Here is a 26,074-nt window from a genome sequence, read left to right on the forward strand (position 1 = left end):
GTCATAGTTGATAAAAAAATGTGATCCTGTGATTCAAAGATGATCTAGATGTTAGATTTAAAAGAGAAAGACTTTAAAGCAGCTATTAAAAATATGTTCAAAGACTTAAAGAAAAAAGCCTTAAAAAGTAAACAGATAAGAAATTTTGGCCCAAAAAGGAGGAAATTACTAAAAGAAATCATGGAAATTATATAACTTAAAATTACACTAATTGAAATTAAAACTTCATGATGAGTTTAATAGTAAACTGTAGGTAGAAGATAAAAGGTCAGTACACTTTAATATATATCAATATACCTAATTTACTCTAAAGAACAAAGAGAAAAGAACTCCAGGAAGATGAACACATATTAAAAAACAAAACAAAAAACAACAACAACAACAAAAAAAAAAAACAAAGAAAAAAACAATAGGTTAACACACATGCAATTAGAGAACCAGAAGGAGAAGAAAATAAAAATGGGTCAAAAAAAGAGAAGGATATAGTGGCTAAAATTCTCCTAAATTTTATGAAAAACATCTAATAAGATATGCTAGGCTTTCTTTTCATTATCTCCTTAAAAGAGAATTAGTGATTTAAAGCAAAAATAATAGTAAGGTGAATTTATAATATAGAGAGTAGTAGTCCAGGTGCAGTGGCTCACGCCTGTAATCCCAGCACTTTGGGAGGCCAAGGCTGGCAGATCACTTGAGGTCAGGAGTTCGAGACCAGCCTGGCCAACATGGTAAAACCCCATCTGTACTAAAAAAAAATACAAAAATTAGCCGGGCGTGGTGGCACATGCCTGTAGCCCCAGCTGCTCAGGAGGCTGAAGCACGAGAATTGCTTAAACCTGGGAGGTGGGGGTTGCAGTGAGTGAGGAGCATGCCACTGCACTCCAGCCTAGGCCATAGACTAACACTCAGTCTCAAAAAAAAAAAAAAAAAAAAAAAAAAAGAGAGAGAGAGAGAATGAATGATTTAAAGCAAAAACAATAGTAAGGTGAATTTATAATATAGAGAGAAGTAAAAGATATAACTAAAACAGCACACAGAAGGACAGGTAGATGGAATTACACTAGTAGGAGATTATTACACTTGTGAAGTATAAAGGGGAATGTGGTGTGTAATATGAAGTCTCAGGTATGAATTAGAAGGTATGAAATGTAAAGCAGCTGCATATTAACGCTAAGAAAACTTGCTTATAAGCTAAGGAGTATATTTTTAGCCGTAGTGTAAAACTACAAAAACAAAAAGGTATCATTAAAAAGACAATGAAGGAAATAGAATGGAATACTAATAATATTCTGTAAACCAAAATGAAGACAGGCTAATGGCAACATAAAAAGAGAAGAATGAAAAACAACTACCATAATGGTATGTTAAATTCAACCATAACAATAATTACATTTGTTGTAAATGGTCTAAATACTTCAGCTTAAACACAGAAACAACAGGACCCAATTATACGTTTTTTCTATACATGCACATTATATATAACGATACCATTATATATAATGGTGAAATTAGGTTGTAAGTAAAAGAATGAAAAAAGATATACCATATGAACAGTAAATACAAGAAAGCTGAAATCACTGAAATAACATCAAAAAAAGTGACTTCAAGAAGGATAGTATTATTAGATTTACAGAAAGACATTTCATAATGACAAAGGGGATGATTTATCAGTAAAATATAATAATCCTAAATGTGCATGCACGAAGTAATAGTTTCAAAATACATGAAGGAAAGTGAAAAGGCAAAAATTAAAGAAAAAAACAAAACCATGATTAGAGCTGAAGATTTCATCACCTTTCTCTCAGTAACTGAAAATGAAACAGATAAAAATAAATAGGGGTATAGAAAATCTGACCAACATTATCAGCCGACTTAAGCTAATTGACAGAGAGCACTACCCTTAGTAACTGCAGACAATGCAGTTTTTCAAGCGTACATGAAATGTTCAGCAGCATAGACCACATACGAGGCTATAACACAATTCTCCATAAATTTTAAACAATTGGAAACTTAGAAAGTATATCATTTAACCATAATAAAACTGAAATTATAAATCAATAAGACAACTAGAAAACCTGCAAATATTTGAAAATTAAATAATACATTTGCAAATAATCCATAGATCCAAGAAGAAATCACAAGATAATTGGAAAATATTTTGAACTGGAAGTTAGTGAAAATAAAACATTAAAATTTGGGAGGTGGCCAGGCGCAGTGGCTCACTCCTGTAATCCCAACACTTTGGGAGGCCGAGGCAGGTGGATCACGTGGTCAGGAGTTCGAGACCAGAGTGACCAACATGATGAAACCCAGTCTCTACTAAAAATACAAAAATTAACCGGGCGTGGCAGCCAGTGCCTGTAATCCCAGTTACTTGGGAGGCTGAGGCAGGAGAATCACTTGAAACCGGGAGGCGGAGGTTGCAGTGAGCCAAGATCATGTCACTGCACTCCAGCCTGGACAACAAGAGTGAAACTCCGTCTCAAAAAAAAAAAAATTTTGGAGATGAAGTAGTGCTTAAAGTCTATATCTGTATCTATCTATCTGTAGTTAATTTTTATCTAAAGAAACTAGAAAAAAGCTAACTAAGGCAATAATAAAAAGAAAAGAGATAATATAAGAACAGAAATCAATTAAATGGAAAATGCAATAGCAATAGAGTAAATAAACAATGTCAAAAATTGATTCTTTGAGAAAATTATTAAAAGTGATAGAATTCTACCAAAACTGATCAAAGAAAAAAGAGAAAAAACACAAATTAGCATTTTCAGAAATGAAGAGGGGACGTCACTATAGAATCTTCGGACATTAAAATAATAGACACCATTACAAAAAATTGTGCAAATAAATTTGACAACCTACATAAAATAGATGAATTCTTTCAAAATTCCCATAACTGACTCAAAAGGAAATAGAAAGCTTTAATAGTCTCTATTAATTGAAGAAATTAAATTTGTAATATAAAACCTTCCTACAAAGAAAACTACAGGCTCAAATAATTTCACTGGTGAGATTGTATCAAACAATGAATAAATTGTTTATATTCCACAAACTCAGAAAATAGAGAAGATATTTTCTAACAAGACCAATATCACTCCTATACTAAACCAGACAAAGAAATTCAAAAAAAATTACAGTTCAGTATGTCTTACATTGATGCAAAAATCCGTAACACAATTTTAGCATAATAATTCTGAATATACATAAAAATTATAATAGATCAGAACCAGGTGGAGTTCTGATGTATTATATAAAATTGATTTGACAATAGAAAACTAAATCAACATAATTTACCACCTAAACAGAATAAAAAAGAAAAGCTTTGAGAGATATCAAAAGATGAAGAAAAATTCAACAGCCATCCAGGATAAAAATTCAGCAAGTATGCCCAGAAGGGAACTCCACAAACTGATAAATGGCATCTATGGAAAATCCAAAGCTAACATCATACTTAAGTGGTAAAGGACTAAATGCTTTCCTGTCAAAAGTAAGAAAAAGGTCAACCATGCCAACCTCACCCTTTCTGTTCAAGAATGCACAGAAAGGTCTAGCCGTCACAGCAATACACATACACAGAGAAACAGAGAGACAGAAAAAGAGAGAAGGGAAAAAATAAAACTTATTTAACTTATTCACAGTTATTGTCATCTATGTAGTAGATACTAAAGGATTTATTTAAGTTATTAGAACTAATAACTAGTTTCACAAGACTACAGAATACAAGATATGTATACAAAAATCCATTTATGTTGCATATATCAGCCAAACAATCAAAAAGTAAAATTTTAAAATTCTATATTTTATAATATGTAGATATAATATGGCATGTCATTTTATAATAGCATATATAATATAATATGGCATGTCATTTTATAACAGCATAAAAACATGAAATGCTTGATAAAAAGTTTAATGGAAATATGCACAAACTCTACACTGAAAACTTTATTGCTGAATGAAACAAAGGAAGATATGAATAAATGGAGAGGCAAAGTATGTTCACGGACTGGAAGACTGAATTTAAAATGACCTTTACACCCCAAATTGGTCTGTAAATTCAATGCAATCTCAATCAAACTCTCAAGTTTTTTTATATAATTGAAAAGCTGATTCCAAAATGAATATGGAAATACAAAAAATTTAGGATAACCCAAACAATTTCGAAAAAGAAGTATAAATCTAGAGGTTTTACACTTCCAGACTTTAATATACAATATAAAATTATGTAATATTAATATAATGTCCTATTGTTATAGTACATATGTAAATATGTACATCAATGTGATGAAATAGAGATTCCAGAAGCACACCTACGCATGAACACAGGCAGGTGATTTTCAACAAAAATGCAAAAGCAATTCAGTGGGGGTGGGGGTGAAGGTGAATCTTTTCAACAAACGGTGCTCGAACAATTAAATACCATTTGCTAAACACACTTGGATACATAACTCATACCATATAGAAAAATTGATTCAAAATGGATCATAGAACAAATATAAAATCTCAAACTATAAAACTTCTAGAAGGATGCATGTGGGAGATCCTGATAACTTTGGTAGTCAAATATTCCTTAGACAAGATACAAAATGCACTAAGCATAAAAGGGATAAAAGGATATATTGAATTTCTGTTCTTCAAAAGATACCATAAGGAAAAGGAAAGTTTAGCCACACACTGGGAGAAAATACTTGCAATACATTTATCTGACAAAGGACATATTTGTATGCAGAATATACAACATATGACTCATTAATAAGAAACAAACAAAAATGAGCAATATGGTTTTAATGAACACCTCACAAAAGAAAATAAATGAATTGTCAAAAAGCATGTGAAAAGGACTCAGCACTATTAGTCATCAGGGAAATGCAAAATAAAACCATCAGATACCACTATGCAACTACCAGAGGCTAAAAATGAAAAGATTGGCAATATTAAAGATTGGGAAAGATGTGGAAAAGAATTGCCGTAAGGCAGATGAGTCCCCAAATTGGGACTCCACCTAGGAAGGTTTTGGGCTTTGCCCAGGAAAGAATTCAAGGGGGAGCCGGTGGTAGAAAAAAATCAGCTTCACTGAGGTATCAGTGTTCCAGTTCCGTGACTGCTCCTGCAGAGCAGGGCTACCCCATACACAACGTGTTGAGAGAAGAAGCGTGGCACAGTTGTGCAGTCATATTGACACCCACATGCAAATTAAGGGGTGAGTTATTTGGAAATTTCTAGAAAAAGGATGGTAACTTCTGGGTGTTGTCATGGCAATGGCAAACTGTCATGGAGCTGTTGGGCATGTCTTATGAAGAGGTGCTTCTGTCTCTTCCCGTCTTAGCCAGTCTTCCATGTGGTCTGGTTTTTGAGCCCCAACTCCTATCTCAGATTTGTCATTCATATAGGTGAGAATATAAAATGGCATAACCACTTTGGAAAACAATTTGGCACTTTCTTATAAAGTTAAACATATCATTATCATATGAGACCCAGAAATTCTACTCCTAGGTATTTTACTCAAGAGAATGAATAAGTCCACAAAAAACTTGCATGTCAATGGTCATGGTAGCTTTTTTGTAATAGCTTAAAACTGAGAAAAGCCCAACTGTCTAACAACAGGTGAACAGATAATCAAATTATGATATATCCATGCAATGGAAGGCTAGTCAGCAATAGAAAGAAAAGAACAGATAAATCCAGCAACGTGAAAAAATTCCAGACACATTATGCTAAATGAAAGAAGCCAAGCTGGGTGCGGTGGCTCACGCCTGTAATCCCAGCACTTTGGGAGGCCGAGTTGGGCAGATCACGAGGTCAGGAGTTCGAGACCAGCCTGGTCAACATGGTGAAACCCCATCTCTACTAAAAATACAAAAAATTAGCCGGGGGTGGTGATGCGTGCCTGTAGTACCAGCTCCTCGGGAGGCTGAGGCACCACTGCACCCCAGCCTGGGTGACAGAGCGAGACTCCGTCTCAAGAAAAAAAAAGAGGCCAGACACAAAAAAGGACACACTATGTATTCCTGTTCACAGCTGCCTTTCGCACAGTTAAAACTATTCTGTATTGGTAGAAACCAGGTCTGTGGTTGCTGACATAGAGGGTGTTGAGGAAACTAATCAAAGGAACATGAGGATCCCTTCTGGAGGGCCAGAAGTATTTGATAGCTTGAATGGAGAGGTGGTTAAAGGGGTGTACACAATTCTGAAAATTATGGATAAATTTACTGAAATTACAGGAAAAAAATCCATATTATGTTAAAAGCTTGAAAGTTCTGTGCACAGACAGGTTGCACTCTCTAGAGAAAGTCCAAGAAATAATTCAGATATCTAATAAATAATACATAAAATTGAAATAGAGAAATAAAACACCATATTTGAAGGGATCCCTGCTATACATATTAAATACTAGAATATTTAATCTTAAAATTTGATGTTAGTTTTATGAGATTCAAACTTCATAGAGAGAAAAATTATTATTCTCTGAACTTAACATATCTGTTTCTTGAAAAATTAAAAACTCCTCTTAACTATCACTGAACTCTGTAGATGTTTACATTTCTTCCCTTGACAATCTAAATGGCTCCTTCTAGAATAGTAGTAATACTGAAAAATATCAATACTAAGTTTTGGTTTCCTCTTGTGATTTTCAGCAAAGCACAAACGATTAAATTAGAATGTGTTTCCATACAAGGATATTTATGTGTTGGCATGATGCTTATTATTACATCAATACAAAATGCAAAGACAAAAATGTATCTATGCTTTTTATTTTATCTTATATAGTCAAAGGAAAATTCATATCCAGTATCAGTTTAGCCTTTTATTATGGTCTAAGGACATTTACAAAGAAATGAAAAATCAAAGTACATTTCTTCTATCCCCTAAGTTCAACTGAACTAGCAATGGAAAAGCGTATCTCTGAAGATCAAAGACAACTGTTGGCAGAACTCACATGTTTTTCTTTCTGACCAACCTCAAAAAAAAAAAAAGTAAAGAAAGAAAAGAGAAAACACACAAATGCCTTCCATGGACCCTTACAAAAATCACAAAACTAGATTTTTCTAAAACTTACAATGTATCTCTGCCTTCACTAAAATTTTTCAAATAAGTTTTTGTGACACAGGACTCAGCTCATTATCAAAGGGGAAAATGAGAAACATGTATAACCCTCCAAACCACAAAGCAACAATGATATCAGTCCCATAAAATTTGAGCCACAGAAATAGGATAAACTGATCCTGTGGAGAGAGGAATGCATCTCATAGGGAGACCCTAGATTATGGGGAACTGCTCCAGCTCCTTCCTGCTTTGCATTATGGGATGATTTATGTGATTATCCAATTACATTGAGGCTCAATCTCTAGGCTATGCTTTCTGAAATCACTTATGAAACGTTCGGGTTCTGAACGAATCCATATGACCTCAGATATTCTAGGAATGTGCTAAATGAACAGCCAACCCAGGAGCCATCATCTGCTCCCACAGACATATTTGGTTTAGCATCCTTCAAAATGAAGACCCAAGGGAAGATATAATTACAGGTTCAGTTTCTCCCTTAAGAAAGAAGAAGCCTTCTCAATTAAACTCAACATTTTGCCACAATTTTCTGCTAGGTGGTCATGGTCATTGCTTTTTCTTTTCCCTCTCAGATGACCAGTGCAGATTCATATAAAAATAAGCAAAGCAGCTATTGCAAAATTGAGAAAAAAACATTGAGAATCATATTTTATATCTGGCAAAGTCATGGTCCTTTACAACTATAATGTAATTTTCACTTTGAATGTCTCATTTTGTCTTTCTCAACTTTGCAAAACAGCCAGGCATTATCTCCCCTCTTTTTAGAGAGGTGTAGATGAGAGATCTCAGGTTCCTGCAGATTAAATTCTAAAAGATACTTATTTCAGACATGGCCAAGATAAAATTTGAACCCAAGTCCTCTCTTTCCAAATCTTATTCTCTTTAACAATCCCTGGTTTTTCTTTTCTTTTCTTTCTTTTCTTTTCTTTTTTTTTTTTTTTTTTTTTTTTTTTTTTTTTTTTTTTTTTTTGAGAAGGAATTTCACTCTTGTTGCCCAGGCTGGAGTGCAGTGGTGTGATCTTGTCTCACTGCAGCCTCCGCCTCCCAGGTTCAAGCAATTCTCCTGCCTCAGCCTTCCGAGTGGCTGGGATTACAGGAATGAGCCACCACGCTTGGCTAATTTTGTATTTTTAGTAGAGACTGGGTTTCTCCATGTTGGTCAGGCTGGTCTCAAACTCCCAACCTCAGGTGATCTGCCCGCCTTGGCCTCCCAAAGTGCTGGGATTATAGGCATCAGCCACTACACCTGGCCACAATCCCTGGTTTTTCTACACAGGAAATGTCAATTTAAGGATGAAGACAAGTAGGGAACTCAGAATATGACGATGAAGTGTTTCGTTGCATTTTTATTCTAAGGAGTAAGAAATGTAACAAACAAGATAAATGAACTGAGCGGAGAAGTGCTGGGATACCTGTACATACAAAATTATGAGAAAACAGTAGCCGGTAAGAAAGTAAATCTTTAAAAGACAAATCGACTTACTTTAAAACCTTTTCCAGAGAGAAAATAGCTGAATCTCTCATAGCAAAGAATACAGAATTCAAGGTGGACAGAAAGAATCAGAGAGGCTTGTGAGTTGTCCAAAGTATTCCAAATTATGGCCGGGTGCAGTGGCTCATGCCTGTAATAACAGCACTTTGGGAGGCCAAGGCGGGGGAATCACCTGAGGTCAGGATTTCAGGACCAGCCTGACCAACACGGTGAAATCCTGTCTCTACTAAAAATACAAAATTAGCCAGGTATGGTGGCCACGCCTGTAATCCCAGCTACTTGGAAGGCTAAGGCAGGAGAATCACTTGAACCTAGCAGGCGGAGGTTGCAGTGAGCCAAGATCTTGCCATTGCACTCCAGCCTGGGCAACAAGAGCAAAACTCCATCTCAAAACAAAACAAAACAAACAAACAAACAAGAACAACAAAAACAAACAAACCAGAAGTATTCTAAATTAGTATCAAGGTTGAGAGTAGGACCAAGACTTCTGACCTTCCTACAGCATCCCCTTTCCCTGTGTCATGAATAGTACTTTCCATCATGAGCAGTTGTACCGTCCAACCCACTATCATATCTCCCTTGTAATTCTACAGCAATTCACATGCTAAGATTTGACCTTCAGAGTCCTTGATAAACTACAAAGTTTCTTTAGAACCCCTTGAATTGCTTGACGTTTAACAAGCACCCTAGACCTATTTTAATCAGAATTTCTGGGTGGCGCCCAGATGCCTGAATTTATAAAAAGAAAATCCCCCATCTCAAATTTCTTATGAACACTAGAATTTGAGAACACTACCCTCCGAAACTGAAGTTTTAAAATAGAAACAGAACTCTCTTTATCATTTTATTGTAAAGAAGCCCTCTTTGGGCATGCTTGTCATCATTTCTTAACTTTGCACTCCTAGATGCCTCTTCTGAGCTCATTTCAGGATGACTGATAAAAAACAGCCCTAACCACCCACCAATGACTAGGTGGGAACCCTGCCTTGGGAAGGAGGGAGGCCAAGAAAGCCCAGTAGGGCTCATCTCTAATCCTGTGTTGATGTTGTGATCATCCTTGGCCATTTCCCTGGATAATTGTGAAGTTTTCTCTTTGCAGGAAATATGAAAAGTCCTCCCCAGTTTGGTGATAGCCCTGAATTAAATGTTACTACCTGTTATATGCAGTTCATTTAGAGCGTTTCTAAGAGCTAATCTAGACATGGCAAAAGAAATGGATTCTAAGACGGGACTCAATTGTTTAGTCTGACTTTCAAACCAATTAGCTATGTATTCTTGGGAGGATAAATTCAACATCCTAGACTTCTATCTCCCTTATTTAAAAATTAAGGTAACTGGAATAGATGTGTGCTTCAAACCTTATTGACATACCCTAAAAAATACGTTTACATCAACCATACATGTGCGCAGAGATACTGCAAATGGGTCTCATGAAGCGACACCTAAGTTGGTATGATAAACTCTGATACTTTCTCTCCTATTCCTTTCTATTCTACTCCATACTTTTAACAATCACAAGTAGCAACTGAATAAATTAATGTCATGACTCACGAATGAGTCATGAATTACAGTTTGAAAAACATTGGACTAGACGTTAAATAGGTTTTCCTCTAATATTAAAGTTGAAAATGAATCAGGTGCATTTCTCTGTTCCTGTTTAGACTTTTAAAGTTCCCTCTTAGCAGGATTATATATTAATGTATATGCAACAGATGTTAATAGAATATACAATTTTACTTTAAATTGATAACATTAGTCAATTACATTCTCTCAGGATTCAAATATTTTGTAGTTTGAATGAGCGACATCTAATATGTTAAATTAAAGCTGAGTCTTGTAGTTATTAAGAACTTCGTAAGAGTTTTAACCTGCTAACCTTGTACTTGTTAGTTCTTTTCTTTCTATTTTCCCAGGCACATCTGGATAAAGGCAGAAACAAAATAACAAGGGAGGAAGTCTAAGTAATCACAAGAAGCCAATCTTTTTTCTCTCAAACACATATTTTGGGGCTGACATCATAGCCACACGGCACAAACTACAGATGGAAAAGTATCCGAACTCAGATCCGGAAAGTTCACCTTTAGGAGATGAACACAGGAAAGACTACAGCAGGCAAACTCGCACCTGTTGGGCCGAGGAGCTAGAAATCAACAACAAAATACCAACATTACTGCTCTGGAAATAACTTCTGTTAGAGCAATAAAGTAAGATGAGGGCCAATGACTGAGCTTCCCTTGATGCTTTTCCCTGATGCTATTTTATTCTGCAGAAAATATCCAGCATACGATGACGCCTGAAAAGAATGAGTCCTAGCATCTCTGTGTTTCCACACCAGCAGCTCACTCTGACCCCGGCTGCCTTCCAGGTCTAGCCACTGCCTTAGAGGACTAGCCCACCACCTGGTGTCACCAACCCAACCCCAGCTCAGTCTCCTGACACCAGCCCTTCCCTCAAAAATGCAGCAGGGCCCCCCCTCAGCAACGCATGAGAGCCAGTCACTCATGTCTTGATCTATGGGAAACTGTGGCAGGCTCCAGAATTATAAACAGAAGGTGTGCTGTGTTTTCCTGGATCTCGTCATCTGATTGCTATTTAGAATGGCCTGACTGTGTTAGTCAGACCTATGAGTTCATCCAACAACAAGCGGGCACAGTGACCAGCCGGGCTCAGCCCAGGGACAGAAAGCGAACACTCCCTAGCCTGCGATTTCAGCCTTGTGCAGACCAAATAGAGGCCAAAGTAACGATTATCACACAGGGAAGCCGGCTGGAGAATCTTTTGAGTTTCTGTGAAAACGCTGCCTCCCCTTTGCTTTTATCACTTGCTTTTTCTTCTGCTCTTCTTTATAGTTTCCTTTCCCGTACAGTTTGCTTCTATCTCTTTTCCTGACTCATTTTTATTTTACCTGTATCTTGTCTTTCTGAAAACTTTTACAACTAAAATCTAATATCCTCCCTGTCCAATTATTTTAACTGCTCTTGGCTCTTTCTGCACAAAATATTGCCTTACAAGCTAGGGTGGCAATAGAATTGTTTTACAAAGGTATGTCTTACTTTGCATATCATTACAAAGATTTCCACATTTTCAGGAGGCCCTGCCTGTATTATATGTTATCTAAGATACGGCCAGTTTATCCATGCAGCAAATTAAAATTATGTTCATAGATGATTAAAGCCAGAAGTCATCTCAAGGATTACCAAATCCAATTCCTTAATTTTACAGATGAGAAAACTGTGGCCCAGAGAGTTCAAGTGACTTGCTCCAAATCCTGATCTAATATTCAGTGTGCTTTGGGGCCAAACATACGAGACAGATAAAACTACAGCAGCATGAAAAATTGTGTGCACCCTATAACTTCTTAAGAAACCAGTTTTGGTCACTGGATGTTAACCACCTGAATGAAGTCCAGTGAATACGTCAATCACACACGATAGCCTGTTGTGACTGCCAGGGATTCCATTTCACATGTGCTTGTGCTTGAGCTGGATAATGAACTGCTCCTGCAGAGGTTCACACCTGGGGGAAAAGTACTGATGGATTCTCTCACACTCAGGATTCTGGAGAAATCTAAAACCATGGTTTCAAACATAGAACTTGAACTGCTGCAGAGTTTTGCCTGAAATGAAGAGTAGTGGCCAGCCCCTCTGAAGGAGAAATAAATGAGAAATTGGGTAAAGATTTTGAGTGGGAGATGTTTAAACTTTTATTTATTTTAGGGAGTGGGGACTTTAAAAGATAAGCATCTGGGGTTCTCAGGATGCAAGAGTGTGTCAGAGGGTGCGTATCCCAGCATAGGAAAAGCTACCAGTTCTTTCTGGAGGGAGCTCAGTGAATTGTACCATGCTGCTGGGGTAATCCTGAGGCTGAGAAATGCTTGGAAGCATAGTCACCATATGCCTACTACGGGTCTCTGCTGGATGTTATTTGGGTCCTTTAATACAATGATGCAAAAGGAAAGCTCAGAGTATCTAAAAAAGAACACAACCTAGGGAAACATGAGTCTAACAAAATATGACTCCTTCATCAATCCCATGCACAGGCTCTTACCACAGTACAATTACCAAAATGAGAAGATTTAATATTGATACACTCTTCTTATCTAGTCACTACTTTTAATAAGGAAGGTATTTAAGTCACTATCCTTTATTCTAAATCAAGCTCTCATTGTGTGCCACACGTTGAGGATGTTGTATTCTCATTGCATTTTAGCTATTAGCACTGTTTTGTAATGAAGTCAATAAAACCGAGTATGCAATGCTATTTTGTTACCTGTTGCTGCACTGATTGCTTCATAGTTTATTAAGAATCCTTCATAAGCGAGGTCGGAGTCAGTCACAAACACCAGCATCAATGAGCTACCACTGCTTGTAAGAGAAGGCGGGATCGATTTTCCACAGTATCTATTCCAAACCAAGAAAGGATAGATGTGTGTATTTTAAAACGTTTGGTATATTGAAAATGATGTACCAAAAATTAGGACATATAAATATAATAATAGGTTTTGTTCTCTACCTCTCATCAACCTTAAAACACAAATATATTTCAGGCAAAAAAAAATTTGCAAACTTCTAAAGATTGTCCTGTTCATGATTATATCCCTGAAATGGTTTTAGGTGTGTGACTGGCTATGTGAGTTGTCATGTATGAGAAGTTTAGTAAAACAGTAAGTAAAAGCTACACTAGTTTGCCATATAGCATATTAATACACTTTTTAACAGAAATGTAATAAACATATACAACAAAGGGAAACAATATATCATACAATCATAGAGTCATCTCTCTAATCTAAACTCATATATCACGCAATCCCTGTGCCTTGCCTTCCTCATCCCTAAAGTGGGAATGATGACAGTACCTACTTCATAGAGTTGTTTTGAGAATGTGATGAGTTGATATCCTGTATATAAAGCACTTAGAACAGTGCCTGGAATTGTAATCCCTATAGAGGGAATCTATTGTCCTTAAACAGCTCACTTATAAAGAGATAAGAGTGATGATTCAGCCATGCCACATTTCTGTGAACAAAACAGTTTAGCTCAGAAAAACTATTCTATTAATGTTAAAAAGAGAGCTATGATAAAAGACAGAATGCCATGAGCTTTCATCTAGAGAAATACCTGTAGGAAGAAGTGACAATAAAATAGAAATCTCAAATCAAGCACATTTGGTAAAATTAACCAAAAGAAATGATAAAGAAAACAAATATAGAAACCAAAAAAAGAGGAAATGTTGAGTACAGGAAATGGATAAGTTAATTGCTAAAGGAGAAGAACAAAGAAAATTTGGTGTATAATACCATTGCAGTGTGAAAAAAATTTTTAATATCTTGATCAAAATAAAAGTAGGTGAACTAATTGATATTTTAAATGCCTCCATATATGCCCATGTATTTGAAATTTGAGGACGATCATTATAGTTTATGCCATTCAGCAAACGTTCTGTATTTTGCAGTCGTGATATGTTAAGTACCTTCCCAAAAAAGAAAAAGAAGAAAGTTAAAAAGATGAAAGATTAAGATAAGAAAGATGTTTAAAGCATGAATGAGAAATAAAGAAAATAAAATGCAAGATAAAGAAATTTTAAAATACCAGGAGATTTCCATTTCCAACAGAAATGCAACAGGGGCTAGATTTAACTATGCACCTGAAACAACAAAAATCCTGGACCAAAAAAATATAAAACAATGGCTCTCAAAACACTGGAGGTCAAGCAATATAGGACAACAAACCTTCGGAGACAGGAAACAAATGAGTTCAAAGGCAAAACTGAAATGGATCAACCTGTTTCCAAGTAGCTTAACTGCTTTCCAGAACAAGGCTCAAGAATACTTACAGGAATATGACAATGTCCAGCAGCCAAAAACATAAAACTGAAAATGGCTGGTGTCCTATCGAATATTACCAGATGTGAAAAGACGTGGGAAAGTATAACTCAGAAAGAGAGGAAAAATCAATCTATAAAACCATAGCAGGAAACAATCCAAATGTTTGAATTAGTAGATAAAGTCATTAAAATAGCAACCACTGTATCTCATAGATTTTTAAAGCTAGAGAAAAAAAATTCATGTGTAAAGTAGAGACATGGACTATATATAAAATGACTCAAATTGAACTTCTAGAAATGAAAACTACAATGTCTTGGTAAAATTAATAGCAGATTAAACATTGCAGAAGAAAAGATGAGTGTACTTGAATATATAGTAATAGAAACTTTCCAAAGTAAAACACACAGAACAGAGGCTTGAAATCAAAGAACAGGCTATCGAGTGAGTTGTAGAACAATTTCAAGTGCATAATATATATGAAATCAGAGTCCCTAATGGGGAGGAAAGATAGAAAAGTATTTTAAGAACCAGTGGCCAAAAATGTTTCCAATTTGATAAAACTACAAATCTTTGCATCCAACAAAAAAATTATGCTGATTGAGGAAAGCCAGAAAAACATGCTGTACATATAGTATGATTCCAGTTAGATAAGATGCAAATGAATCTACAGGGATAGAAAGTAGATTCGTGGTTTCCTGTGGGTGGGGGTGAGGAGCAAAAGCAAGGAATTATAATGGAAAGGAAAAAAGTTTTGTGGATATACACATTATTTTAATTTTGGTTTTGACTTCATGAATATACAAAGATGTCAAAATTTAATGTCTACAGGCCAAAACTACAGAGTAGTGATGTAGAAATGGTCATTAAGAAGCATGAGGATCTCACCTGGTTTTTATAACACAACGTGGTCGATTTTAAGATCCTTCACGGAAGCAGGAAAACAGTGAAGTTTTATTGTTAAAAAACAAAAATAACCTTACCTTCCAAGTGATGTCTCAGAGTCAGTGTCATAAACTTCCAAGTAATCATTTGTGCAATTGTAATGAAACTCCAGATGAAATCTTTCGAATATTAAATGAATCAGGTGATTAGGTTGGACTAATATATGCCAAGTACAGTTGATACCATGGGGGTAGACATTTGGATGGCCAGGACTTTGAATGGTCCCTGTTGATTCTGTAAGAATTTCTCCACATGCTGTTGAAATAAAAATTATAATTACCACAGCAAGTAACCAAGCTACCTGGATTTCAAATTAAAATGCTCTGATAATAACCTCTTCAAAGATTAAAAGGAAAAATGTTTCTTAGATGCCACTTAAGATAACTTGATTTTTCTCTTACTAATAAATAACAATTAACTTTTGATATAAATGTTGATTAGAAAATATATATTCTTTGTCTTTGAGTGTACTTTAAAATTTTTCACAGTATAGGTGATTTTCATACAATTTATTTCTATCATTCACTTATTCTGATACAAGCCTAAGAGGAGGAAAATAAAAAGAGACAATCTCTTACCCAAATCCTCAGCACTGAACTTAGCCATGAAACCATGGTTTTCAGTAGAAGAACTTTTCACAAATGTGACATAAAGAAAATTGTACACAGATGTTATAAATGAAGGCATGTCTGTACCACAATACTTTTTATTTTCAGGAGAACCCAAAACGGAACTGCTACCAATCTAAAATTAGAGAAGATATATTCAACTATGTTGTATATCAATTTTGAAAACTGCTTCAAGAATAATTATTTATGAAATGTTTTTAATAGAGTACAAATCAATTTGAGGATACAATCCATTTTAGCACATCTTAGTCACCCCCCCTCAAAAAAACTCATATCCTTCAGCAGTCACTCCCCATTCCCTGAAACCAGAGCCCCAGGCAGCCACTAATCTACTTTCTGTCTGTATAGATTGCCTATTTTGGACATTTGAAACAAAATGGGATTATACAATATGTGGTCTTTTGTGAATAGCTTCTTTCACACTGTATAACATTTTCAAAGTTCATCCATGTTGTAGCATGGATCATTACTTCATTCTTTTTTAAGGCCATATAATATTCCACTGTAAAGATATACCACATTTTATTTATTCATTTACCAGTTGATGGACACTTAAGTTATCTCTACTTTTAAAATCAAAAATAATGATTGCATTTTGCTATTTGTATATGCCATTATAGATGATGACTGTAGATATATTCACATACAAATTTTTGTGTGGACATATATTTTCATTCCCCTTGAGAATATATCTAAAAGTAGAATTGCTGGATCAGATGGTATCTCTATGTTTAACTTTTTGAGGAACTGTCAACTGTTTTTCAAAGTGGTTGTACCGTTTTACATCTCCACCAGAAGTGTATAAGGGTTCCAATTTCTCCACATCCTTGTCAACACCATTATCTGACTCTTTTTATTATAGCCATCCTATGGGTGTGTTCCTTTGTTTTTGGCATTTTAGTTTTTGAGACAGGGTCTCACTCTGTTACCCAGGCTAGGATGCAGTGGGGCAATCATAGCTCACTCCAGCGTCTACCTCCCAGGCTCAAGTGATCCTCCCACCTCAGCCTTCTGAGTAGCTGAGGCTACAGGCATCTATCACCACACTCAGTTATTTTTTAAATGTTTTTGTAGAGATGGGGCCTCACTATGTTGCCCAGGCTGGTCTCAAACTCCTAAGCTCAAGTAATTCACCCACCTTGACTTAAAGTGCTAGGATAAGGTGTGAGCCTCCTTTGCCCATTTTAAAAATCAAGTTATTTGTTTTTAATTTTGAGCAAGTTATTATTTTTTTTCTTTTTTTGTTTGTGCTTTTTGCGTCATATTTAAGAAGGCTCTGCCTAAACTGAAGGGCATAAAGACTACTCCTATGTTTTCTCCTAAGAGTTTCATGATTTTAGCTCCGACATTTAGGTCTATAATCCACTTTTAGTTAATTTTTGCGTATGCTATGAGGAAGGGGTCCAGCACCATAATTTTGCATGTGGCTATTGAGCACCATTTGTTGAAAAAATGATTTTTCTCCATTGATATGCTTTGGCATCATTTTTCATACATCAATTGGCCATAAAAGTATGTGTTCACTTCTGGACTTGCAATTGTATTCCATAGATCTATATTTATATCCTTACTTCAATAAGATACTGCCTTGATTATTGTAGCTTTGTTCTAAGTTTTGAAATCAGGAAGTGTGAATCCTTCAACTTTGTAATTTTTCAAGAACATTTTGGTTATTCTGGTTCCCTTGCATATTCATATGAATTTTACAATCAGCTTATGCATTTTTTTGAAAGAGGCAGCTGTGATTTTTATGGGGATTGAATTGAATCTTTAGTTCACTTTAGGGAGTATTGCCATCTTAACAATATTGTCTTCTAATCCATGAACATGAAATGTCTTTCCATTTATTTAGGTCTTTTTAAATTTCCTTCAAGGATGTTTTATAGTCTCAGAGAACAAGTTTTACACTTATTTTTAAAACTGTATTCCTTGATGTTTATTATTTTTAATGCTATTGTAAATGGAATTGTTTCCCTGATTTCATTTTCAAATTGTTCATTGCTGGTGTACAGAAGAAGAAAGATTTCTATATTTCGATGTCATAACCCACAACTTGCTGAATGGATTAGTTCTAATAGTTTTTTATGTGTGTGGATTCCTTATGATTTTCTATATACAAGGTCATGTTATCTGTGAATAGAGAGAGTTTTACTCGTTCCCTTTCATTCTGGATGCATTTTCTCTCTTCTCCTTACTTAATTGCTCTAGCTAGAATTTCCAGTGTAATGCTGAATAGAAGCAGTGAGAACAGACAGACATCCTTGTCTTTTTGTTGACCATAAGGGCAAAACATTTAGTGTTTCATAATTAAATATGATGTTAGATGTGGGTTTTTAAATGAATGTCCATTATCAGATTAAGGAAGGTTCCTTCTATTCCTAGTTTGTTTCATGTTTCATCATGAAAGGATGATGAATTTTGTCAAATCTCACAAAATCCAGATCTCACATCTGTTGAGGTGATCCTGGAGTTTTTGTTCTTTATTTTATTGGTACCATGTATTACATTAACTGATTCTGGGGTTTTATATCAACCTAGAATTCTCGGGACAAATCCAACTTAATCATGGTATATAAATCCTCTTTTTATGCTAGATTCACTGAACCAGTATTTTGTTGAGGATTTTCACATATATATCCATAAGACATATTGGTCTATATAAACTACTTTCGTTTCCTGTAACAGATTTGAAGACAACAACCCATAATATTTTTTATAATATACAACCAAATACAAAATCAAAGATTTTATCCCTCTTACCTCAATATAATCTGTTTCACAGTGGGCAGAACTTCCAATTTCAAAGACAGTGAAGTTGAGGAGAATGACTTGGCTTTGGGGTTGCTGGATGGTCCACGTACAGGTTCTTTCTCCAGGATATACGTTAGGAAAAAAAGGCGAGCGAATGACCCCTTCTCCAGTTAATTCACCCCCACAAGCTGTAAGCATAAAAATTATAGTAGTGTTTGTCCATACATTAATGTTATCTCAATTTTATTGCAAAATCTAATACTGCCTAAGGAGATAACCGAATATAACATTTCTATGAGAATATTTTCCACTTAACACTTGAGGACATAAAATGGCTAAATTATTTCAAAGAATTAAAATATTACAATCAGGCAAATCAGACATTTAAAAATTAAATGTTTCCTTACCTACTTGATAAACAGCTCTGAAACTAGCTTTTTCAACAAAAGCATCTATTTTAAGCCTGATCCAGACACTATTAGTAATGGATTTAATGTGAGAGATGGTTCCATTGCCACAGACTTTTCCAAGTAAGATTTGACCATCTCGAACCTAAAGAGAAAAATAAAATAGAGATGTAATTCTAATCAAGACACTTACATCGGCAATGGTGGCATTACTTGGAGATGAAAAAACGGCAGATTCAAAATGAATGATAGTCTAATTTGAGTTACATATTTCTATTATTTTCGAAAGCAGTGGGTCATTTTTAAGCACAATGCAATAACATGAAATGCTGATAAAATCTTAAGTCAATAAAGCCCAAAAGCATAAGAATTTAAACAATGTCCTCCTAATAATTTTCACAGTATCAAAGAGGAAATAAATTCACAATTTAGACTACTTGGAAAACAACAAAAAATGAGAATATTACCTATGAAAAAACACACATGTTAGCCAAATGTGCAATCAAAGAAAGTTATGGACTAAACTACTTTTGCCATTGAAAGAAAAAAGGAAAAAAAGAAAAGTTGATAAAAGAGAGAGAAAGTAAAAGAATGTAAGGAGTCAACTTAAAAACTTAGAAAAAAGGCCAGGGACGGGGGCACACACCTATTATCTCAGCACCTTGGGAGGCCAAGGTGGGAGGATCCCTTGAGACCAGGAATTGGAGACAGCCTGGGCAACATAGTGAGACCCAGCTCTACGTACAATTTTTTTAAGTTAGAAAAAAATCCGTAAAACGAGGAAGAATACAATAAAAATAAGAGCAAAGCTTAATAAATGAAATACAAAAGAATGTGGAATTCATAAATACATTCAAGAACTGTTTTTTTGAGGAAGGTTATGGGTGGGGATATAAAAGACAAATCTCTGGCAAGTCTAATAAGAAAATAAAATATAAGCACAAATATACAAAATTAAAAATGACAAAGACACAGATACTAAGAATGTTTTTAAACATGAAATCTATGTACAACTCTATGCTAATATATTTGAATGTTTTAATGGGTTATTTTCAGAAAAAGTATAACATTAAAATTATCTGAAGGAGAAGAAAAATAAGATTTGAACAGACATAAGTCATGAATAAAATTAAAAACATTATCAAATAATTATTCCCATCCCACCCTCAATCTCCAAAAAGAAAAATCTCCCATAAGATGCTCTACTTAGTACATTCTTTTAAACTTTTAAGGAAGAGATAATTCCCACGTATAATTTATTCTAAGCCTTCCTCAAACATAGAATAATTCCCAACTAATTTTTGTCAGAAAGCTGTTACCAAATCCCAACATACATTATAGAAATAAAAACTATAGACTGATGTCACCTATTAATATAGATACATAAATCCTAAACACAGTTCTAGAAAAATAAATTCACAGTCCATTGCCAGCTTATATACCGGATCAAATATGGGAATAATAATAGTGCAAGAAAGGTTAGAAATTATAAACTATAAATTAACTTCCTCAGTAGATCAAATAAGACAAGCCATATGATAGCCCCATAAATTCAAAAAACATTGTTAGCATTCCTGTTTTATTAGAAGAAAAAAGAAATTTCCTTCATATAATAGACTACTGGTTTTAAATCAATAGCCAGCTTTTTTTTTTTTTGAGATGGAGTTTTGCTCTTGTTGCCCAGGCTGGAGCGCAATGGCACGATTTCGGCTCACCACAACCTCTGCCTCCTGGGTTCAAGTCATTCTCCTGCCTCAGCCTCCGAGTAGCTGGGATTACAGGCATGCGCCACCACACCCAGATAATTTTGTATTTTTAGTAGAGACGGGGTTTCTCTATGTTGGTCAGGCTGGTCTCAAACTCCCGACCTCAAGTGATCACCCACCTCGGACTCCCAAAGTGCTGGGATTACAGGCGTGAACCACCGCGCCTGGCCCAATAGCCAGCTCTGATAGTATAGTAGCCATGAAAATGGTCTATGGACTTGGGTTCAAAACCTACCTCTGTCACTTACAAACCACCTCACTTAATAACCTTAAGCAAGTTACTCTAAGCTCATGGGGTTGTTGAAGCAAACAGCTGAAACAATAGTGAGAATTCCTTAGCCAAATGCTTGGTAATAGAAAACGTTGACTAAGGATAGCTGTTGTAATTCTGGACATTTTTAGAGGTGAAACACTGGAGGCTTGTTACTCTGGGTAGGAATTATTCAATGGATATGCATACCTCCGCTGTTCAGTAAAATTATTCTGAAGGATCTAGCCATCCAAATATTAATTCATTCACTTCATTAGCATTATCAAGGCATGAATAAATGTCAGGACCTGTGCTGGTGACAGCACCATGAAACAGTCACCATTCACAGGGAACTTACAATAGGCAGGAACATTTTTGAAAAGCATGATGAGTGTCATGTTTGGGGAAGCACAGGATGCTTCATTGTTACCTAACCAATGGTTCTCAGCAGGGACCACGATTTAGCATTGGGGAAATGTGCGAGAGTATCTTTTTAGTTTGGTGTTAATGATGATCACAGCAATGGTGGGGCATTACTGGCATTTAGTGAGTAGCAAGGGACCAAAGACACAAGGCAGCCTGAAATGTGAGAATCACACACCGCAAGAATTCTCCTGAGCCTGTGTGACACTCACGTAAGTGAAAGTTCTGTTGTTGGGTGTAAAATCTTGCTCTATTTTACATATTAAGCACAAAGTATTTTTGTGCAATTTTAATGCATGCTGAATTTTCCAGGATTACAAGTAGAGTATAAATTGAAGATTCTTTCTCCTGGAAATCTGTCAAGAGTTGGTCACTATTTCTGAAAAATTACTCACCAACCCACATAACTGTGTCAGCCTGCATTTGTACTGTCATGTTCATAGCAATTTAGGGTCCAGACAATTGACTAATTTATTTTGTCTTCAAGTACAGCTTGCCTAGCTTTTCAGATACTGAAATAAAGGTGATTTTATTCTGTTACTTTATTTTTTCTTAATGTTATTCTTACAACTTTACATATTTTTAAATATAATGTGTCCAGTGGGGTTATATCAGTGAATTTCATTTCTGAGTAATCAAGGGGTGATATAAAAAAAGTCTTAAAATGTAGAGAACCACTGGGTTAACCAAAGACTCTGAACTTACCCAGGGGATTTTGGAAAACTCAGTGGAAATAACCTTTAAGCAGAGACTTGAAAGTCAAGTAGGAGTTATCTAGGCCAAGAAGAACAGGCAGAACAGGCAGTAAAGAGAAGATTTTCCTTTTTTTTGAGATGAAATCTCACTCTGTCACCTAGGCTGGAGTGCAATGGCATGACCTCGGCTCACTGCAACCTCCGCCTCCCAGATTCAAGCAATTCTCCTGCCCCAGCCTCCCAAGTAGCTGAGACTGCAGGGTCACGCCACCACACCCAGCTAATTTTTGTATTTTTAGTAGAGATGGGGTTTCGCTACGTTGGCCAGGCTGGTCTTGAAATCTTGACCTCAGGTGATCTGCCTGCCTTGGCCTCCTAAAGTGCGGGGATTACAGATGTGAACCACTGTGCCTAGCCAGTAAAGGAAAGATTTTTAAAGGATGATATTCAAAGCTGGTAGGGATATGGTGATACAGTTACTCTCATCCATAACTGGTGGAAGTATAAAGTTCTGGAAAATAACCTGACAATATGTATTAAGGGTATTTCCCTTCTAATGCTGTATCACAAGGATATTCAACATGCAGGAAAAGACACACACAGATCCACATCCAAGTATGCTCTTAATGACAATAATTGAAACCATTCTAAAGGCCTAATAATAGTGAGATGATTAAATAAATTATGATTCAGCCATATGATAGAGTCTGACACAGACATGAAAAATCACATGCCTCTCCACTGACTCAGGCTCATACTACTTCCTTTCTCTGAGCTCTTACAACATCTGTAACACAAATTTCACATATCATAGTAAAGTTATGCTAAATTTCTAATAGCAAGTCTCTGAGGGAAGGGAAAATTTCTGTTTGCCCTTCGGCATCTAATAAAAAAACTTTGCAAATAGGTATTTGACAAATTCTTGTTGATTCATTAATTTTAAGGTACAGTATAATGGTTCAGTTTTTGTTAGAGATACAGACATACTGCAGTTCTTGAAAACTAGAAAGCATAAAACACAGAGTAAGTTATCTTCCTGCTCTCTAATCCTCCAGGGTTCTATTTGCTTCCTCGAAGATTGTAGTCTTTCTTTTCTATTTTCCCCATTAGAAGATGACAAGAAGAAAAAAAAAAAAACAAAAAAAAACCAGCCAAATAGCATTGCTGCAAGCTAAAGTGGGTCATTCCCCTGGGCCCTGACTAATGAAATTCAAGGATTTTAGCAAGGAGAAAGGCAGCTGTAGTCCAAATGTTTTAAGAGGAACTTATAGGGCTCAAGGGCCCTGAACCTAGAAGGTGCAATTGATTTTGGCTCTGTTTCTCTCTCTCTCTGTGGAAATGAAACCTTATTAATTCTGAAAGCCTATATTCTCCCTGGATCCTAGACATGGCAATACTTTAACTATGACTCCTTTGAAAGAGATACTAGAATAAAATTCATCAAATGTTCTAAAGTGACCCTAACTACTTCTGCAGCATGTGTTGCATTCAATAATCTAGGATTTGATAAATTTGCACCCCCACCAAAAAAAAAAAATCTCTTTCCTTTATGCTCATGAACTGGGATGGATGGCATTATTTTACATAGTTATTCACTTCCCTTCCTGTAAAAGGATTGACTATCTATGCTTTTTGCCATGTGACTTGCAATATCGCTATAGGGAGAATTAATACATATTCTTCTCATTGACTATGGGCTTAGCCATAGGACTTGCTTTGCCCAACAGAACATAAGCAAAAGTGATACACCAATTTCCAAGTAAAAGCCTTGGAAGTCACTGCATAATTCAACCATCTTTTACCTTTCCCCTCACAAGCTCTAGAGCCTGGGTCTCGGGGTGGTGAAGACACAGGAAACAGACATAGGAAACAGAACTGCAACGGATCCAAAACCAACATGCTAACGTGAGCAGAGAATAAACATACATTGTTGGAAGCCACAGATGCTTTTGGTTTGTTATTGTTTTTTATCTTTCTGGTTGTTGTTACTAATTGTTTGTTATTGCAGCATAACCTAGAGAAAGATGACTAATATCTGAGCTTGGTTTGTTCAGAAAAACTGAATTTTTCTAAGTCAGGTGAAGCCATGCCGTGATCACTTGCAGAAGAGTCACAGTGAATTCATTCTTTTTAGTGAATCGCATTTGCAAGGAAACAACAAGGACCAATTCAAACTTCTAGTGTTTCATGGACCAGGTTCAGATTTCTTGTGGATTGCCTTATTCGTCCAGGAAACACTGAAGGTTTCAGGTCCCAGGATGTTTTGCCTATGGTGTATTCCAAATGGCTTCCAATTTTTACATTCATCAGATTAAACTAGTTCCTGAAGACAAACTACTCATAAAAAAAAACAAGTTTTTGTAAAGGAATGATTTTCTATAGAGAGAACTAAAATTTACTGGGCTGAGAAACACCATTTACATGAAATTTTAAATGTGGGCTCTTGAGCCCAGTGAATCGTGAGCTTTAACATCTGGAACGAGTCAAGTCCCAAAGCCCTGTCTTAATATGCATGCTCATTTGTCTTCCTCTGCTATGAATCCAGATTTGGTTTTATACTACAATTTCTAAAATAAGAAGCATTAAATTTTAATTCAAAGCCAACCAAATATGCTGGCACTTACGCTTAGTCCATCTGAGAGCTGAAAACAGAACCACACCGTATGGTAGTGTTTAACATGTGGCTTTCTGTGAAGTGAGCTTCAGAGTGACATAAGTCTTAGCTAAGTGAAGACTGGATCTTAGAGAGGAGCCTTGAGCTAATCTGGGTGAGCAGGAGAGGAATGAGGCCCTGCCTCTGATGAGAGAATAAGGGGTGAGGAGGATAAGAGATGAGAGAAGCCATTTAGGATCTCAAAATCATTTACTTTTGTTATTATCCTTTGTTCTTTATTAGTATGTTTCATGATTTTAGAGTTGATATTTTAAACCTTTTCATGCTGTGTGAAAGTGTCCCTTCTAACATCTCTATTAATAAATTTAATAAATCTAACATCTCTATTAATAAAGATCTTTATCTGATCTTTTAAGATCTGATATTCCAAAATCAAGAACATGTGAGTAAGTTTTACCTAGAAGTGCCTTCCTTTATGATTGCAAATTCCAGTAGGTCACCTTCTCCTGCCCTCTCTTCTCCTCTCCATCATCATCATCATCATCGTCATCATCATTATCATCATGATGTTAACTTTAGTGAGCATTCATTGTGTGACAGGCACTGTACAAGGACCATTCTAATTGTTTGTCCTTGCATATAGAATGTAACCCAGGCTCTTTATCTCGGCCTTGAAGACCCTTCAGGGTCTAGCTCCTGCCTAACTCACATTTCTCTCTTCCATCGGTGATTCCAGCCACCCTGGTCTATTTTCAATTATTTTAGTTTATTTTTTCTGACTTCAGTCTCTAGGGCTGGGTTAGCACCTCTACCTGGAGTCCTCCTTCTCTCAGCTCTTTGCATTACACACTCCTCATCTGCAGATCCCACATACAGGGTCTACAGATGAGAACGAGTTAGCCATACAAACACCCTTGAGAAGCAATCTCAAACTGCTCCACTAAGTCAGTAGTCCTGTTCTTTTCTCTCACAGTACTGTTTCTTTCCTGCCCATACTTATCCCCTCTTGAAATTATGTATTGTATGCTTACTTATTTAATATCTATTTTACATACCCATTCCCAGCATGGTGACTGGAACCTAAGTGGTGTGATAAATATTTAGAGAATGAATAGATAAATGAATGAATGGTCTTTTTTACTCCCTTTTAGGAAAGCACTATTACTATCCCTATTACACATGAGGAAGCTGTGGCTTACAGGTATCTTGCCTTTAGTAACGC

The 26,074-nt window shown here is 35.9% G+C and overlaps 1 protein-coding gene across 1 annotated transcript in view; it reads right to left on the reverse strand.

The window, feature by feature from the left end:
• CUBN (cubilin) overlaps positions 1-26,074 on the reverse strand; it is a 307,219-nt gene that overhangs the window by 222,976 nt on the left and 58,169 nt on the right. The window contains exons 18-22 of the mRNA XM_015146561.3: positions 19,105-19,249; positions 18,707-18,885; positions 15,896-16,061; positions 15,356-15,572; positions 12,821-12,951 (exon numbers count right to left, since the gene is read on the reverse strand). Coding sequence (XP_015002047.3) covers positions 12,821-12,951; positions 15,356-15,572; positions 15,896-16,061; positions 18,707-18,885; positions 19,105-19,249 — 838 coding nt within the window. The remainder of the gene's footprint in view (positions 1-12,820; positions 12,952-15,355; positions 15,573-15,895; positions 16,062-18,706; positions 18,886-19,104; positions 19,250-26,074) is intronic.

The sequence above is a fragment of the Macaca mulatta genome, chromosome 9 (genome assembly GCF_049350105.2).
Source record: "Macaca mulatta isolate MMU2019108-1 chromosome 9, T2T-MMU8v2.0, whole genome shotgun sequence".
NCBI lineage: Eukaryota > Metazoa > Chordata > Mammalia > Primates > Cercopithecidae > Macaca > Macaca mulatta.